At 45.0% G+C, this 18,494-nt stretch overlaps 1 protein-coding gene across 2 annotated transcripts; it reads left to right on the top strand.

The window, feature by feature from the left end:
• Nucleotides 1–261: 261 nt before the first annotated feature.
• On the top strand, nucleotides 262–18,127 carry ZBTB8B (zinc finger and BTB domain containing 8B). Of its 2 annotated transcripts, XM_061184535.1 has the most exons (4): nucleotides 3,333–3,392; nucleotides 4,792–5,809; nucleotides 14,342–14,520; nucleotides 17,527–18,127. In XM_061184535.1, the coding sequence occupies exons 2-4, from the start codon at nucleotides 4,831–4,833 to the stop codon at nucleotides 17,842–17,844; spliced, it is 1,476 nt and encodes a 491-aa protein (XP_061040518.1). In that variant the 5' UTR covers nucleotides 3,333–3,392; nucleotides 4,792–4,830; the 3' UTR covers nucleotides 17,845–18,127. The 2 variants fall into 2 exon arrangements, 1 of the variants encoding a protein (XP_061040518.1); XR_009700401.1 differs by lacking the exons at nucleotides 3,333–3,392; nucleotides 4,792–5,809; nucleotides 17,527–18,127 and adding exons at nucleotides 262–284; nucleotides 695–760 and having other exon boundaries at nucleotides 14,342–14,421.
• Nucleotides 18,128–18,494: the final 367 nt, after the last annotated feature.

The following is an 18,494-nucleotide window of genomic DNA, read 5'->3' as shown; positions in this document are numbered from 1 at the left end:
TTGGTACTTGTAGTTTTGTCCACTGTATCCTTGCCCGAAAAATGAACTGTGAGACCACAACTCCCATCACCCCGCGAGAACTGGAGCCTTCAGAGCGCATCCTCTGGAGGGGGCGCCAGCGCCACTGACCAACCTTCTGGCCCAAGGGCCCGCCTTCCTCAGCCCAGGAGCACCCATGATTAGTCGGCTGCCCAGCCTCTCACCGGAGGGGGCGACAGGTGAATGAAAGAGGGGCGTGTCGGTGTGCGTAGCTCGGCGGCGGCGGGGCTGCAACCCGCTGGAAGGTGAGGGCTGAGAAGCAGGTTTACGCTGCCGCTTTCATTGGCTTGGGGAGGATTCGGGGCGCCGGGGAGGGGGCCGGGGTGGGCAGCGGGCAGGGATGTTCCACCTCGGTCGGCCTCTCTCGAACCGTCCTGCCCTGGCGAATCCCCGGACCCAGCCGGGCGAACCCTCACTCGATGACCGACCCTCTCCCTCCCCTCCTTCCCTGACATTGGGTTGCCCCCTACCCCGGGCGTCGTCCAGCGGGTGGTATGGGCACGCGCTCATTCTGATGGCGCCAGGTCGCTGGGGCAGTGACCGTCGCAGCGATGGTCACTTTGTCCGGGAGAAGCCATGGGAGGGGCAAGGCCTCGGTTCTCACCCTCGGGGGCCAAAGACCATGTACAGTAACGGGTTCTGGTGATTTCTGCAGGGTCGTCTGGCTCCGGATGGGGAAGGAGCCCCTTGTCTTGCGATCAGTTTAGCTGGTGAATCAAAGGTACAGTTGACCCAGAAATACTTTCTGTGAAAGTGGAAACTCTTCTTCCGAGTAGTTCCCCAGCACTCCGTGCGTTGGGGAAAGGAGTGAGTGAGTTCCCCAGCCCTTCTCGCGGTTTCCTGGAGGGGTTTGGGAAGTCAATTTGGCATAGCGGTTAAGGATGTCAACTCTGGGATTCAAACGAATCTCTGCCCCAATCCTGGCTTCAGCGTGTTATCTGTACATCTGAACCTCAATTTCCTTCTCTGAAAAAGAGGATATAATGATTTTATCTACTGCACTGAGTTATTGTGATATTAAAATTAATTAATGCTTGTAAAGTATTTCTTACAGTGCTTCATGAGGAGTAACGCTCACTACATGCTAACAATTGATGAACAGGTGTCCATTATTCTCCTGTTGGTGATACTGGAGGAGTGTTGTCAGAAAGAGTGGGTGGAATTCAAAGCTGCTTTTGGCACTGGAGTGAAGACAGTCTTGCAATCCCCTCAGGGGAATGTCGGAGTTGGTTGCAGGTACTAGTGTTGGCATCTGCCCTCTCCTGGAGGACATGAGCTGTACTTGGTTCATTTTTCTATTCCTGGCATCTTCCTTGTGTCAGGCGTTGCTTGTAGCCAGTAACTGTTGAATTGGAACCGTGGGAAGGTTGGGAGTGTCACTGCCAGAATGTGGATAAATGTGCTTCTGGGAGCAGTGTACCCTAAGAGCTTCCTCTCCAGGAGAAGTGGTGAGCCTCAGCATGTGCCAGGCATGCAGAGCACTGAAGGCAAGTGGGATTGATGTGAATAAATACTTCCACATTGTATGCCAAATGCAGGATTGGAGAAAGGTTTGAAGAAAGTATGTGGATAGACTTTTGCACGTCAGGGGGTATTTATACAACCAGGTAGAATCTAGAATGTTTGCAGAGAGGAAGCCAGAGGAAATGGGTTTTGGGTACTATTGCTGGAAAGGAGCGTCTTCCAGTGAAAAAATGCAAGTACCTGGGAGGAGACCCTGTAGATAAGACCATTCTACAAGTTAAGAAGTATTGGGCCTACTTAGGTATTTATCTCCCTGATTTACCAACTCCTTATCCCTCTGTGCCTCCTCCTTTTTCTTCTTTGCTAAAAAGGAAAGAAAGAAAAAAAAAGCAATATATGCACACAGTAAAAGATCCTAACAGTACAGAAAGTTTATAAATGAAAAATGAAGGTCCTTCCACACACCTCTTACCCCTAGTCCCTCTCCTCAAGGATATCTGCTGTTAACTCTTGCTCATAAAACCTTCCAGAAAAAAATTCTTACATAAACCAGCAAAAACATGTACATAGATCGGATCATACTGTACATTTTGTTTTGCATCTTGCCTTTTTCCTTAATATATCTTGGTGACTTTTTTATATGAACACAGACAGCTCTAGCTCATTAAATGCATGGTTGCATAGTATTCCACTGTGTGAATGTACCTCGTTGATTTAACTTGTCCCCTATTGGTGGACATTCAGATTGTTTCTACTTTTGCGCTTGAACAAAAACCTTGTGCAATGGACATCTCTGTACTTTTGACTTGATGTACTTTTGGGAATACATTCAAAAGGGTAAGTTTTTAGCCGTGAAATTTTGGGGACAAAAGATGTGTACATTTTAAGTTTTGATAAATATTGCCAAATTCCCCGCTAAAATGGTGTTCCAAATGACAGTTCCATCAACAGTGGATATTATTACATTGAAAAATGTGATTTTACCAGTCTGATAGGTTTTCTTTCAGTTCTGAGGAAGAACAGAATGTGGTATTTAAATGTAGCATTCTCTTGTGTCTTGTTTTCCCCTTAATATTTTGATTGCCAAAGCCAGGAAGGTTTGGAGTGGCTGGAAGAGGTGAGAATGACAGTGAAATCTTAGTCCTGTGAAAACTTTCAGAGCTGATTTATTTGGGAAGAGTAGAATTTTTCAGATATCTGACAGTTCTCTTCCTTTCTGAACGAAAATGTTAATTTTAACTACTTTGGATGAAAAAAAAAATTCCCAAAATTATAACTTCCTTGAGTCTAAAATGAATATAAAAAGAATCATCTTGATGACTTAGTCCCATCCATTATAGCCCTGGGCTATAATTTAGTGATGTCCTTAGGCCATTTTGAATATGTAGGAGCATTTAATACCCTTAGCCAAGTGGCCTCAGGCTGATATTTTGAAAAAATTTCTAGGTCTGTTTTTTATAACTTTTTAACCTGTTCCTAGCTGTCAGTTCTCACTTTTGTCAGTTTACTTGCTTAGAGAGGCTCCTCTACTTCTTTCCCTAATTGGTTCTCTAGCTTCTAAACTTAATGCATCACTTGTTATAAATATGTGTAAAGTAGGTGTGAATTGCCATTTAATGAGGTTGTTGTTGGTCTTTTATGAGTAAAGTCTGTTCGGTTAGCACATAGGCCTTGAGGGAGCTATTTGGCCAGTGGAAAGAGTCTTTCTGGGGGGTGGAGGTGCCTCATTTCTGTTAGGTGAGGTAATTGTTGTGTTCCATTTGTAGAAAGAAAGAGTGCTGAAGAGTTGTTAGCTGTGGTTGGCAGCTCTAACTAGGCCTTTTGGGATTCCGATAGAGGGAGAAGATGTAGGAACTTCTCAGAGCTCAGTGGGTCGGTAAATAAAAGGGGTAAGTTGATGGATGGCTGCGTGGTTTGTGTGATGGGAAAAGATGGAGAGGAGAGCTCGGGGAAGGTCAGCTTCTGTCTTCCTCATTAGCAGACGGATTTTAAACTTGATTTATACTTGTTCTACTTAGCAGGTAAGAAAGGAGTATTCCTTTGTATTTAGCAAACCATCTTTGTCCAAAGCACTCTGCCAGGGGCTGTGGGGGAAATCTATGAAGTAAGACACGGCTCATGCCTTCAAAGGGCTTATAGTCCACTGACAGAGAAGGTCCAGGACATAAAAATACAGAGGAGAGAACCAAGGGTCGTGGAGTCAATCAATTAAGAGTGTCTCCGTTGTAAGAGATAGAAAATCCAACTCAGACCAGCTAAAGCCAAAAGGGACTCAATTGGCTTCTGGCACAGCATGAGCTGGGGCTCAGATGGTGTCCCTGGGCTCCATCTGTTGCTCCTGCTTGAGCTGGGCTGTCATCTGTGTTAGGCTGGTTCCCCTTGTGGTGTGGCAGCAGCATCCCTCACATCCCACATGCCCACAGAGTAGAGAGCGCTCTTTTTTGGAGACCCCAGCAAACATTTCATTGCTTTTCATTGGCTCTGACCAAGTCACATGGCCATCTCTGAGCCAATCACTGTGGTCAGAGGGTAAGATGTGTTGATGGTTTTAGCCTATGTTACCTCTTACACGTCTGGAGCCTGGGGATGGTGCCAGCTTTATGCAAAGCACGTTGGCTGTGGTTGGGGCCAAGGATGATTCCACCAAAGCCAAAAAGGGCACTAAAACCATAAGAATGGAGAATGCATGCTGGCTAGCCCAAGCATCCACTAAATGTTTCCACAAACTTATGGTAATGGGTGTGAGCTGAGACTGTACTTGCCAGTCTCTAAGTTCTGTATTGGGACACTGGAGACTTACCTGGAGACTGTAATTCTTAGATTCAGGTATTATCTATATTTTGAGCCTTGAAGAAAGTAGAATGTAATTTATAAGAGCATGAACTCTGGAGGTTTTGAGTCCTGGCTGTGTTGCAGCTGGATCATCTCCTATCCTCTCTGAGTCTCAAAAGTACAGTATTAATAAGTACAATATTGTAACATATAATATTAGTACTTACTCGTAGGGTTTTTATAAAAATTCATTGAAAGAATCCATGTAAAATACTAAGTACTGCACCCATGTACAGTTAGGAATAGTTACTTTTTCTTGTTTTCATCAGTTAACCCAGTTAGACAACCTTTGATTTTTGTTAGATCCCAAACAGCCCATATTATAAAGACATTACTCAACCAGGGTTTTTGGAAGAATTAAAAGAAAAACGAAACAAAACAAACAAACAAAAAACGAACATCTTATTTGTAAGGTTGGTATTTGTGAATTAACTGAAAAAAAAAAAATCTTGGCAGAGATCCAGGTTACTCCAAGCGGCAGCAGCTGGTGGAGAAATGGAGATGCAATCCTATTACGCCAAGCTCTTGGGGGAGTTGAATGAACAGCGGCAGAGGGACTTTTTCTGTGACTGCAGCATCATTGTGGAAGGGCGGATCTTCAAGGCCCACAGGAACATCTTGTTTGCCAACAGCGGCTATTTCCGAGCCCTGCTCATTCACTACATCCAGGACAGCGGGCGGCACAGCACCGCCTCCTTGGACATCGTCACCTCCGACGCCTTCTCCACCATCTTAGACTTCCTCTATTCTGGGAAGTTGGATTTGTGTGGGGAGAACGTGATTGAAGTTATGTCGGCTGCCAGCTACCTGCAGATGAACGATGTGGTGAACTTCTGCAAGACATACATCAGATCATCCCTAGACATCTGCGGAAAGATGGAGAAGGAGGCCGCTGTGGCTGCAGCGGTGGCAGCAGCGGCAGCGGCAGCGGCAGCAGCGGCTCACCGGGTGGACAGTGGAAGCCCCAGTTCAGGCAGGGAAGGGACCGCCTGTGAGACCAAGATCTTGGTCTCTGCAGCCGAGGGGGAAGAGAGTGTGGATCGGCCAAGAGAGTCCCCCCGTGGTGACTGCAGAGGCTGCCACCCTCTGGCACTGGTGGGGAAAGACAGCCAGGGCAGTGGCTCAGTGGACAGTGACCGCTCCATTCGACCCAAACAGATAGAGCCCAAGGTGGAGTTCGATGCCGAGGAAGTGGAGGTGGAGGTGGGCGGACAGCTGCAGCAGCGTACTGCCCCGCTGAGCCTGGCCGACGGGGAGGAGGGTTTGCCCAGAGGCCAGGCGGTCGACTTGGCTTACAGTAACTACCATGTGAAGCAATTCCTGGAGGTGCTCCTGCGCCACAGTGCCGTCCAGAGCAAAGAGGACGCGGACCAGCACTTTTCTCGGAGTTTGGAGGGAAGACCAGGTGGTGCAGAAGTAGCAGCCATGAGTTCCATGATGGATGTGCAGACTGACTGGTATGGAGAGGACTCAGGTGAGCTCCATGAGCCTCCATCGTCTCTGCCACTCATTTAGCACACACTTGTGTGCCTTCTGGTCTCCCACTGTCATCCTCATCACTGGCATTGTCACTATTGTCATCATCATCACCACCATCACCACCGCCACTGTTATCACCACGTTATCACTGCCACCACTGCCAGTAGGTACTAATTGAGTACCTGCTGTGTGCAGGGCATTGCCTCTTCACGTATGTTTGTCTTTTACCTCTGCAACTAGAGTATAAGCATGTTGAGTGCAGTATGGAGACATGGAAAGAACCCATTCTCTTCCACTAACCAGCAGAGAGACTTTGGTTAAATCATGAAATTTCTCTGAACCCTTTTTGTTCAGGAGATAATCACCCCCACCTTGCCTTTCTCACAGGGTTGAGGACCAAATGAAAAGGTTTTCAGAATTTTTTCTCACATATGAGAACATGTTCTATACAGGTAGGAAATTTATCCTTCTTTGTGTCAGTCATGGTGCCTGGCCCATGTAGACACTCAGTTAACATGCTGTGGTTGATGGTGTGATTTACTGGAGAATATTTTAGAGTTGAATTTGGTTTCATGTGAGTAAATTTCTTGTATCCTTTGGTAGACTTTTTAAACAGGAGAAAATCAAACAAAAATTTAATAACATGAACACATAGGAGAGACCCAGGAAAACTGAGTCTGTCTGGAGACTTTTAATTTCTTTCTTTTTTTTCATTTTTACAGTTTTTAATGAAAGATTACTTCATTCCTGCATCTAAATTTCATTTTTTAAAAAATCAAGAATGCTCTGTATGTCTGATTAAAACTTGACTTGAAAAACTTGAAAGTACGGTTTCTGGTCCTCAGAGACAGTGGCTTAACCAGCAGGTAAAAGGTAGCGGCTGTTTTCAGTGACTATACTGCGGGAATTTGTTGAAATCTAATTTCCGTGTATATAGTAGCACTTCACAGACTGTGTCCCCCTTTCCCATCCATCAGCCCTTCATAATGCCACATGAGTTAGGTAGAAGAAGTGTGGAGAAACTGAGACCCAAGAGGGTTTAGTGAGTTTCTTAAGAATGCAGAGCTGGTAAATGTCACAGCTAATACTAGCAACCCTGGCTGGCTTCTGTTTCACTCATAAAACAAACTGTGAAGGCAGTACAAGCGGATAGAGGATTTCAGTGCACTGGTTTTGTCTGTCAACCCCTCTGCCTGTAAGCAGAAGTATCAAGAAACAGCAATTCAGCTGTACGTCACCCTCATTCAAGTCCATCTGTCCATCTGTAGAGGCAGCTTTCCAGCTACAGGGGTCTGTGGCAAGGCAGCCACCCCAGCCGCTTGCCATGCCTGTTGTCCGCCAGGTGTTGATTTGGTTCACCTGGCTCTGGGCTACGTTTATTCCAAGTGCCAAGGCACAGAGTAGGACTGATTTGTTTGGTTATTCCTTTATTTGCTCAAATATTTGAGCACCTTCCTTGTGAAGATACAAAGATAAGTCAGATGTGGCTCCAGCTCTCAAAGAACTGATGGTGTCTTAGAGGAGTTAAGAGGTGTGTAAATGGCACCGTGTGGTAGAAAGGTACTAGGGCTGGAAGACAGATGGAGGTGTGAGTTTCACAGTAGTCCAGAAGCAGAACTGGCTTCCTACTGGTAGGTCAGAGAGGCTTTATGAGAGTGGCATCTGAGTACTCACTACTATATATAAAAGAGATAAACAACAAGGACTTACCGTATAGCACAGGGAACTATATTCAGTATCTTGTTATAACCTATAATGGAAAAGAATCTGAAAAAAATACATGTATACGTATAACAATCACTTTGCTTTATACCTGAAACTAACATAATATGGCAAATCAAACTATATTTCAATTAAAGAAAAAAGTGGCATCTGAAGGTAAGAAGAGAAGACATGGGGAGAAATTGTAGTCAGATCATGGAAAAGCTTAAATGCTAACATGTGGTTTTCTATCTGTAGGCACAGGAGAATTTTTAGTAGTTTCTGAGCTTGGGAGTGGACAGGAGAGATTAATTTGGCCTCAGCACAAGATGGTGCAGAGATGGGAGACGAGGGCAGGGAGACGGTCAGGAGGCTGTTACAGTAGTTCTGTGTTCACATTGCTCATCTCTGACACTAGCAGACACTGTCAAAGCACATGGTCCTCCTATAATCTCTTCTCCCCTGGACCTCCCATCCCCAGCTCCAGCACCTGCCATTGCTTCTTGAAAAGTTCATCTATATCGGCCACCTCCACTGTTTTACTTTCCAATCTTTTCTCAGCCCACTGTGCTCTGACACTACCACCAACTCCCCCTTCCCTGAAACCACTGTCATGAGGTCAGCTATACATTTCCAGGGCCGATCCAGGGAGTGATTTTCAGGTGTTATCTTTCTTGACTACTCTTGGTAGTTAACTCTGATCTTTCCTTCTTGAAATTCTTTCCTCCCCTGGCTTCTGACACTACAAGTACCCATTGCTCTTACCTCTGCCCATTCCTTTTCAGCCTCATCATAGGGTCATTTAATGTCAGTGTGTCAGCATTCCACCATTGCCTTGCTTCTTCAACATCTTATCATTCCTGTTCATTCATTCATTTAACGGATATTTACTGAGCACTTCCTATATGCCAGGGACTATTCATCGCAGTGAACAGAAGACAGTCTTTGTCCTCATGGAGCTGATATTCTAGCGTAGGGAGCCGGACAATAAACCAATAAGTACATATATAGTATGAAGAAGAACTAAAGCAGGGACAAAGTTGATAGAAAGTGAAGGGGATGCTGTTTTATTTAGTGTTGACCAGGAAGGCCTTTCTAACAGGTTGCCTTTAAGCAAGCAAACTGTAGAGATATCAGGGAGAACATTCCAGGCAGAGGGAAGAGAAAGGTGCAAAGGCCCAGGTGTAGGATCACACTTGGCAAGTGAATGAAAGGAACAGCAAGGATGCTGGTGTGGCTGGAGTGGAGTGAGCAAGGCAGAGAGTGGTGGGGGATAAGGTCAGAGAGGTTGAGTGAGGGCGGACTGGGTAGGGTGTTGAAGGCCATGAGAAGGCCTTTGAATATTGCTCTTAGAAGGAAATCCACTAGAGGATCTTGGCAGAGAGTGACTTGAGATGACATATATTAAAAGGATCCCTCTGGGTATTGTGTGCTGTCACCTCCTAAGTGGGCCTCTTGCTTCCACTCTTGCTCTCCTGTTGACCAGAGGGGAGCATCGACTATAGGGGAGCATAGGTGGGAGCAGCAGGACAGTTTAGGAGGTGACTGCAATAACCCAGGTGACAGCTGTGCTCCTTGAATCAGTGTGGTAGCAGTAGAGAGGTGAGATGTGGTTGGATTAGGACTATACTGTCTCTGAAAGGTAGAGCTGACCAGATTTGCTAATGGCTTATATAAGTGGTATGAGAAAAAGAGGCATTAAAGGTGACCTTAAGGTTTTTAGCTTGAGTGATTGATTTAAATGTTATGTTTGTGGTGCCTTTTGGATATCCCATTGAAGACGTGCAGTAAGTAATTACCTCTATATGTTTGGAGTTCTGGGGAGAAATCAGAGCTGAGATATAAATTTGGGAGTCATTAATGGGTCCATGGAATTTAAAACCTGTATGTTCCATGAACCTATAGATCTAGAAGGAGAAGACAAGAGATCTAAGGACTGAGCCCTGACCCAACATTTAGAGGTCAGGAAGATAGGGGAACCAGCTAAGGAAACTGAGAAGGGGCAGCCAGTGAGGTAGGAGGGAATCAAGAAAGAGTGATAGATGCCAAGAGGAGAAAATGTTTCAAGAAAAAGGAGAAATCAACTATGTCCAGTACTGTGTATAGGCAGATTGAGAACTGATCATTGGGTTTAGTAATGGAGAGGTCATTGATGAGCAGTATCAATGAAGTGGTGGACAAAAGACCAAACAGAGTAGGCTTAAAAGAGAACTCAGACGTAGACGTGAAGATAGTGAGTATAGATGCTTCTTTCAAGAATTTTGCTGTGAAGGGAACAAAGAAATGCTTCCATGGCTGAAGGGGCATATGAGGTTAAGGTTTTTATTAAGGTGGAGGATCTAAAAGCATTTATTTACTGATGAGAATGATCCAGGAGAGAGGAAGATAAATGATAATGGAAGAGTGAGGGACAATGGATAGATCGAGGAGAGATGGGGGTCCCATGTATAAGTGGAGGGATGGTCTCGCCTTGGATGGGAGGGAGAACAATTCATTCATAGTAACAGGAGTGAAAGCGGATTAGATGTGTTCATATTGGAGGTTGGGGGGTGGCTGGGACCATGTAGACATTCTCTTTGCTTACTCCGCCTTCTCAATGAAATAAGCAAGGACAGCAGCTGACAATGAGGAAGGGGTAGGAGGGGTGGGAGATTTGAGCAGAGGGAAGGTATGAAATAGTCACTGAGAAGAGTGGGAGAGTGAATGAACCAGGGAAATACTTAGGGTTCTTGGGCAGAACCAAGGGCTCTTTTGATATTATAGTAGTCAGATGGTGATGGTTGGATTGATTTAAAGTGAGACCGGAACAGAGTTGTGCATTTTTTTCCAGTGATGTTAACTTGCCTTGTTTCACCTACAGAATAGGCAGAGAGTTATATTGAACTAGATGAATGCAGATAGAGGGAGATAGTGGACCAAGGCAGCTGAGGGTGTATGCAAAGGAGTGACTTCATTGATGGGCTATAGGCACTCAGCTGGGGAAGGAGGGGAATGAGGACTCGAGGAGGGGAAGGGCAGTAAAATGGCAGTATAGTCCATGGCTTGGACGTCCCAGTAGAGAAGAAACACCTACGGGGTGAGCTGGAAAGATATAAAACGGTGATTGGAAAGTGGAGCGCTTGAAATGTGGGTTATGGAGTGACTACAGTTATTGGCAATATCTAGGTATGGGACCATGATTCTCATCCCTGTCCGTACATTAGACTGGGAAGGATGCTTTAAAAATATGATGCTTGGGTCCCACCCCACCCATTAGCTTGGGGTGGGGATTGGACATCAGTATTTATTTTCATTTTAAGCTTCCCAGATGATTCTAATATGCAGGCAGAGTTGAGAGCTCTTTGTCTAGGATTGGGTGGCTGAGGTGGAGTGGAGGATAAGGTCTTTGGAAGAAAGGAGGTCCGGGAACAGAGAGGCCAGGGTATTGCAAGGGTCATTTTCGGTATTCACACCAAGAATTATGCCAGGAGTTGTGTCTGAAGGCAATGTGATCAAATCTCCAAGGAGTGAGGGGATGATCTAGGGGCTCCTGGATGACTGTAACAAGGATGGGTAGCAGTATCATCTGATGGGATGAGCTCCAAAAGATCTTAGGGTTTTTAAGGAAGGAGGGAGGGACAGTGGTCTGGAGCTGACAGTGAAGCACAAGGAAGACCCACCCTCCCCTGATCCAGGGTGTCAAGGCAGTGGGTTAAGGGAAGCAGGGTGCTTAGGGGAGAGCCAGACCTCAGTTAAAGCAACCACTCCAATCTGCTGAGGACTCTCAAAACTGTATTCTTCTCTTCTTTCCCTGAGCTCCAGATTTATCTGTCTAACCCAGATATTCCCCCATGGATGCTCTGAGCCTGCCTCAAACATCGTAAAACCCAAACCGACCTCCTCATCCATCCTGCACCTGCTTTTCCTCCTGTGTTCCCTGCCTCGGTTTATTCCACCGTCACCCACCAAGTCAGCTAACCCAAAATCAGTGTCATTTAGAATCTTCTCTTTCCCTGCTGTCTCCTCCCCAACGTGGTCAGCGAGTGCTATTAATTTTACTTCTCAAACCTTTCTCCTCCTCTCCACCTCCACAGCCGTGGCTTTAATTCACGTCATCGCTCATCCCCTCCCACCTGGACTTCCTGCCTTTAATCTTGCCTCTCTTAGATCCTTCCCCTGCATTATCCCCAGAGGGATCCTTTAAAAGTCAAGTTTCACCTCATACCTTCCCAGCTTAAAACCCCACCTGCTTAGAGAATAAAGTCCAAGTTCCTTAACATATCAGCATTGCAGAGGCAGGGATTTTTGTATTTTCTGTTCACTGCTGTATCCCCAGGGCTTAGAACACAGCCTGGCACATCATAGGTGCTCAGTATAAATTTGTTGAATAAATGCATGAATGTGACCTTCTTGACCTTTCCTTGCCCTTTCCTTGGCTTCATTCCTCATCCCTCTCCACCCCACTTAATATTTCATATTCTCATTTACCTCTGTACCTAAGCATGTGTTGTTCCCCTGCCTGAGATACCTTTCTCTTTCTCAAACTCCCAGTGAACTCCTATTCATCCTTTAAAACCTTGCTCAAAGGTCATCTCTCCTGTGAAATCTTCTCTGAACTCCAGGAGAGAATTCATTACTTTCTTTTCTACATTTCTTCATCACTTTGAACTTTGCATGTGTTATATTATATTGTATGAATTTGTTTCCATGTCTTTCTCTCCTGCTACACTTAACTTCTTGAGGGAAGAAACAGGTATCTCGGTAAAGATGCACCTTGACACAGTGCCTCGCATGTAATAGGCATTCAGGTGAACTGTGTTTTTTTGGAGCAATCAGATCATAAGAGAGGAAGGAAAGTGTTGCGATAATTCATACTTTTCTGATGGAAAAATAGTTAACAGTTGTTTTTTTCCAAGGATTAACACTGGACCCATTTTACTGAATGTTTTTATAGTCGGGAAGAAGGTGATAGTACAATGCCAGGCTGATGGGGATAAATGATGAGAAGAGTCCACAGTGCCAGAGGAGTGAGCAGGAGACTGGCATCTCAGCACCAGTGTGATCAGTGAGAAATAAATAATCCAACATATATATACAGTGTTGAGCCATGAGCTGCTGCTTTTATTCTGGGAAACAGATTTTGGAGTCACTATAGATTATGCAAAATGTTAAGCATTATCAGGATGGGAACCAGAAACTAAAGAGAATAATCTTCACCCGTACATAGAATGATGTTGGGTTCTCACTTGACATTCAGTTTGCCATACTTTTGGCAGCACCTCAGGAAAGGTAAAGCCCTATTAGGTGTCCTGAGAAGGTCCCAGAGAAAAGGAGTTACTCCCATGTTGAGAGAGACCACAGGAGCCTGGCCAGCTTAATCAGGAAAGAAACACCGAGGTGATGATGATGTGACAAAAATGGTTAACATTTATGAGAGCTTACTATATGCCAGCTGCTGTGCTTTAGGCATTACCTCATTTCATTCTTACCACAACCCTATGAGGTGGGAACTATTATCATCCCTATTTTACAGATGAGTAAAGCACAGAGAAGTTAAGTGCGATGTGCAAGGTCACACAGCTGGTAAGTGGTAGAGCCAGGACTTGAACTCAGGTTTCTGTGCCTGGAAAGCTTGAGTTACTAGTGCCTCCACATATAGTATGATGTGATCAAAGTCTGTAAAATTCTGAAGGGCATGGATAGAGGAGACAAATCTTGGAATACTACAATAAGGGTAACTCAGGAAACTTGAAAGGAACAGTTTTTATACATGTGGGTGATAATCATGTTGTCACCTTAACGGGTGTAGGAGCAAGGTGGAAAAAAGAGTTCTAAAAAATTTAAGTGAATTTTTAAGATATTTGATGATTTCAGATATATAGAGTTAATATGAACTCCAAACAATGTAGAGTCTGCATCATAGCAAACCACTTCTACACATGCCTGGAAGCTATTATTGGGAGCTACTGTCAAAGAAAGCATGAATCCTGACCCAGTGGTCTGTTCCATCATAATAGTTTTTTCAAACTTTTGAGGGTCATTAAATCAACTCAGGAGGTTTGTATTAGCCAGCTCAGGCAACCATAACAGAACACCACAGACTGAGCAGTTTAAACAACAGAAATTTATTGTCTCAGTTTTGGAGGTGCAGAGTCCAAGATCAAGGTGCCAGCAGGGTTGGTGTCTGGTGAGAGCTCTCTTTCTGGCTTGCAGACGACTGCCTTCTTGCTGGTCCTCACATGACCTTTCCTCTGTGCAAGAGTAGGGAGAGAAAGCCATCTCTGGCATAGTTTCCTCTTCTTACAAGGACACCAGTCCTACCAGATTCGAGCTCTACCCTTACGGCCTCATTTAACCTTAATTACCTCCTTAAAGGCCCTGTCTTCGCATATAGTCACATTGGAGGTTATGGCTTCAATGTATGAATTTGAGGGGGATGAAATTCAGTCTATAGCAGGGTCTCAATCATTATTGTCCTAAAATAAAATCAAAGAGAATAGACATTATCAGAGTGAGTATTATTTTGGGAAGCTTTTCAAGTTGTCCACATGAAGGTATATGTGTTCTAAGGTTGTAATATAAGCTGTGTTTTCTAACTGTGAGCCACAGAGAAGTTTCAAAGCTGAGGCCTTACAGCATTCCTTGCAATCTTATATCAGAAGCCCACCTTCTCCTCTGGCTGACTGGGAGCCAGAGTTGCAATTTGCAGATAATGTTTTGCTGTTAGCTGCTGGTGGAGTTGGGGTCCTTCTTCTCGACCTGGGCTGCTCGAACTCCCCTGCCTGGATCCCGTCCATCGCGGGGCGGCCAATGTTGTGGTTGCTTATAGTACCATTTGGTTCCCCAGGTGGTGTGCTGGTGGTGCCCATCAAGCTGCACAAGTGTCCTTTCTGCCCCTACACTGCCAAACAGAAGGGCATCCTTAAGCGGCACATCCGCTCACACACGGGGGAGCGGCCCTACCCCTGTGAGACCTGCGGCAAGAGGTTCACCCGACAGGAGCATCTGCGGGGCCACGCGCTCAGCGTAAGTGGAGGAGCGGTTCTCTCAGGACGGTGGGGTGGGAGTGGGGGTGGTTCATGACGTTCGTCTAACGTGAGGGCAAAAGGCCAGCCTGTCTTTCTCTTCTCTGTCCACTGGGGTATTTCCAGAGAATTTTAAACATGTATTTCTGCTACTAAGTTACACCTGGGTTGGTGGCACTTAGAGAAAGTTAAAACTTATATGGTAACAGACTAGTTTTCTTAGGAGGAAAGTTAAGAAAATTTAGACCCTAGTCAGGGATGGTTGTCAAAAGGCAGAGAACACTGAGGCTTAGATAGGGGATTGTGGGTCTGTTCCCTGTGGTGTGACGCCAGAGGTAAGCTGCATTCTCGGTTTCCCACCCAACCTCAGCACCCCGGGGTGGGGAAGAGATATACTGCCATTTATAGGGCTACCTTTGAGTAGCAAAGAGGACCCCTGCCCAAGCGGACCTCCCCTCCCACTGGCTGCCGCCTAGGATTCTGTCTCCCATGTTGAGTGGGTGATTCCTACCTGCTAAAAAGCATTCAGGCCATTTAGAAAGGCATTGCATTTAAGATCGTCTTTGAGCAAGGCAATCAGTCTTTGGAAAATCCAACCTGAAAATGGTTTGGATTTCAAAAGACACTATCAAGAATGTGAAAAGACAACCCACAGAATGGGAGAAGAATCTTTGTGAATCATTTATCTGCTAAGGATCAAATAACCAGAATATATAAAGAATTCTTATAATTCAACAATAAAAATACAACCCAATTAAACAATGGATGTGAATAGACGTTCCTCCAAAGAAGATAAACAAATGGCCAATAAACACAGGAAAAAATGCTCAACATGATTAATCACTAGGAAAATATAAATCACAGCCACAATGAGATGCCACTTCACACAAACTAGGATTGGTATAAAAAAAAACAAAAAAAACAAAAAAAACCAGATAATAGCAAAGTGTTGGCAAGGATGTAGAGACACTAGAACCCTCATATACTGCTAGTGGGCACATAAAATGGTGCAGCCACTGTGGAAGAGAGTTTGGCGGTTCCTCAAAAGGTTAAGCATAAAGTTACCATTAGGACCCAGCAATTCTACATCTAGGTGTATACACAAGAGAACTAAAACAGACATTCACACAAAAACTTGCATACAGATGTTCGTAGCAGCATTATTCATAATAGCCAAAAAGTAGAAACAACCCAAATGTCCATCAACTGATGAATGATTAAACAAAATGTGGTGTATCTATACAATGGATACATTTTATTCAGCCATAAAATGAAATGAGGTCCTGATACATGCTACAACATGGAACAACCTTGAAAGCATTATGCTATGTGAAAGGAGCCAGTCACAAAAGGCCACCTATTATGTGATCCCATTTATATGAAATATAAAAAGTGGGCAGACCTATGGAGATAGAGAGTAGATTAGTGGTTGGGGCATGGGGGATGGAAGAGGCATGACTGTTAATGCGCACAGGCTTTCTTTATGGAGTGATGAAAATTTCTGGAATTAGATGGTGGTGATGGTTGTACAACCCTATGAGTGTACTTAAAACCACTGAATTGTACACTTTAAAAGGGTGAATTTTATGGTATGTGAATTATGGTTTTGAAAGAATCCAGATTTAAGATAAGTACAAGGTTACTGACTGCCTCTGCTGTCAGTGCTGGCCCTAGCATACTTGTCTGAGAATGGCCTTACCCCAAGGCCTTAGGTTTTTGTTTGTCGTTTTTTTTTCTTCAAATTATATTTCCAGTCCATCTTGACAACAGTAGGTCCCTGGGTACCTTTAAGATGTTTCATTGGTTGGAATTCTCATTCCCTCTATTTTTCTACTTTGTATGAGGTCCAGTCTACTGCAGCCCGTAGAGGTGGTCTTCAAAGGCTCCATCAGGTTGCAAGGGTCACATACACACTCAGGTTGGCTCAGGCATTGGGGTTTAGCGTAGGAAGCCCAGGAAACCTCAGGGGAAGCAGGGACATAGGTCAGGACGTAACGGCAACTCCAGCAACCTGGGTATCGTTGTTGGCCCTTTTCCTGCATCAGCCTCTCTCTGTCACTGCCTCTTGTGTGTATCCTGCATTCAGAGCTCTCTAAAAGAGAGGCTCTGATTGATTCACAGATCCCCTATTGGCTGGAGTTCCTGAAAAGTGCATGCAGTAGAAAGATAGTTCCTTATACAGAGGGGACCCCTGGGACTGCTGCCCTCACAAGGAGCTGCATGGAGTAGGAGATCAGGTTCTCTTTTCTAGTATGCAAAGCTCTTTTCATGAGTAAGGAATGCATTTATCAATGAAAAAGTCAAGGGTGAAGCATCTGCTGGCACTTTTAGAGAATACACTGTCTGGCAAATCTGCCTTCCTAATAACTAAACAATCCAAGGTACATAAGAGGCCATGCTTAAAATCCTAATCGGTTCACTGAGTGCCCTTTATATGCCAGGCACTAGGGATGTAGTAACAAATGTGACAGAGGACAGAGAACATGAATGAGGATAGTCTGTGACCTCTTGGAGCTTAGAATCTAGTGAATTTTACCAATGATTTGTTAGAAATAAAACAAAGGGAGAAGTATAGGTGAGACTATATAGCTGGGGGACCTAATCTGGCCTGGAGCATCAGAGAAGACTTCCTTGAAAGTCATTAGTGGGAATTCCCTGGCGGTCCAGTTGTTAGGACTCTGAGCTTTCACTGCCGAGGACGCGGGTTCCATCCCTGGTTGGGGAACTAAGATCCCCGTAAGCTGCGCGGCACAGCCGGGGATGGGGGGTGGGGAAAGGCATTAGTAAGGAGGGAGGGGTGACAGTGGGGAGGAGGGCACACTCCACGCATGTCCGATGGCCCTGGGGTGGAAAGGACCTTGGTGAGGCTGAGACTGTGGCAGAGAGAGCAAGAGGGAGAGTGGTGAGAAATGAGACTGGAGGGTCAGCCAGGGGCCATGTCTCATGGGGCCCTGAAGGCCATGACTCAACCCCTTTTCTGTGACATTTACTGTGCTGGTGATTTTAGGTCCATAGGTCCAACCGTCCAATTATCTGCAAGGGCTGCAGAAGAACCTTCACAAGTCACCTGTCGCAGGGGCTGCGGCGCTTCGGGCTGTGTGACAGCTGCACCTGCGTTACAGACACACATGATGATGATGACGAATTGATGCCCATCAACCTTAGCCTGGTAGAGGCTTCGTCCGAGAGCCAAGAAAAGAGTGACACAGACAATGACTGGCCAATCTACGTGGAGTCTGGTGAGGAAAACGACCCCGGCGGAGAGGATTTGGATGATAGACCCCAAATTCAGCCCAGCTTATCAGATGGAGAGATGCTTACATAGCAATAAATTAGTGGAGAAGAGGGTTTAGAATTTGTTCTTGCCAGTTCTGTGGTTGAAAGCCACCCTTTGTCCAATTTTGTGGAACCCTGAGAGGAACATTTTTTTACTGTTAATTATTTGCATTTCTGTTAGACTACATGGTGGAGGTTGGATTCTGTGACTCAAAGGACTTTTTAGTGTCGCCCCTGATTTCTGAAAGCTTTCTGAGTGAATCAAAGTTGGCTCTGAGGCGTCCTGTTTTTCCTGCCGTGCATCCAAACTCTGGTTTGGAGGAAGATAAGAAAATCTCCATACTTTTTTCATAGTGTCTCAATCTTTCTGCATTCCTGTGTCGTCATCCTCTTTCTCTGAAAAGGTGGGCAAGAATATATTACGTTTTGAGATCAATCTTACTTCTGCCAAGCCTCTCCTAATGAATTCCGTACTTTAATTTTCTGGTGAAGTATTAAGGAGAAAGTTTCCTTGATATAAGGCAGACAGGGCCGTCTGGCTATATGACTATAAAAATTACTTTCTAAATCTAAGATTGCACTTTTAAAGGCTGGGGGCATTTATGTGCAGACAAGCATGGAAATGAACTGAAAGTTTCCTTATGGCACTGTGACTTGCCCCGTTGAATTAAATTTTAAGTTAGCCCTGGGAAGGGAGCC

Source organism: Eubalaena glacialis, chromosome 3, assembly GCF_028564815.1.
Source record: "Eubalaena glacialis isolate mEubGla1 chromosome 3, mEubGla1.1.hap2.+ XY, whole genome shotgun sequence".
Taxonomy (NCBI): domain Eukaryota; kingdom Metazoa; phylum Chordata; class Mammalia; order Artiodactyla; family Balaenidae; genus Eubalaena; species Eubalaena glacialis.
Note: the sequence above shows the minus strand (reverse complement) of the source record. Positions and strands in the feature narration are given on the sequence as shown.

Bases quoted from the DNA above. Each gene is read 5' to 3' on its own strand.
- ZBTB8B (XM_061184535.1), top strand. From the start codon at position 4,831: ATGGAGATGCAATCCTATTACGCCAAGCTCTTGGGGGAGTTGAATGAA. The intron at 5,810-14,341 runs GTGAGCTCCATG...TTGGTTCCCCAG, and splicing joins CTGGTATGGAGAGGACTCAG to GTGGTGTGCTGGTGGTGCCC. The intron at 14,521-17,526 runs GTAAGTGGAGGA...TGGTGATTTTAG, and splicing joins TGCGGGGCCACGCGCTCAGC to GTCCATAGGTCCAACCGTCC.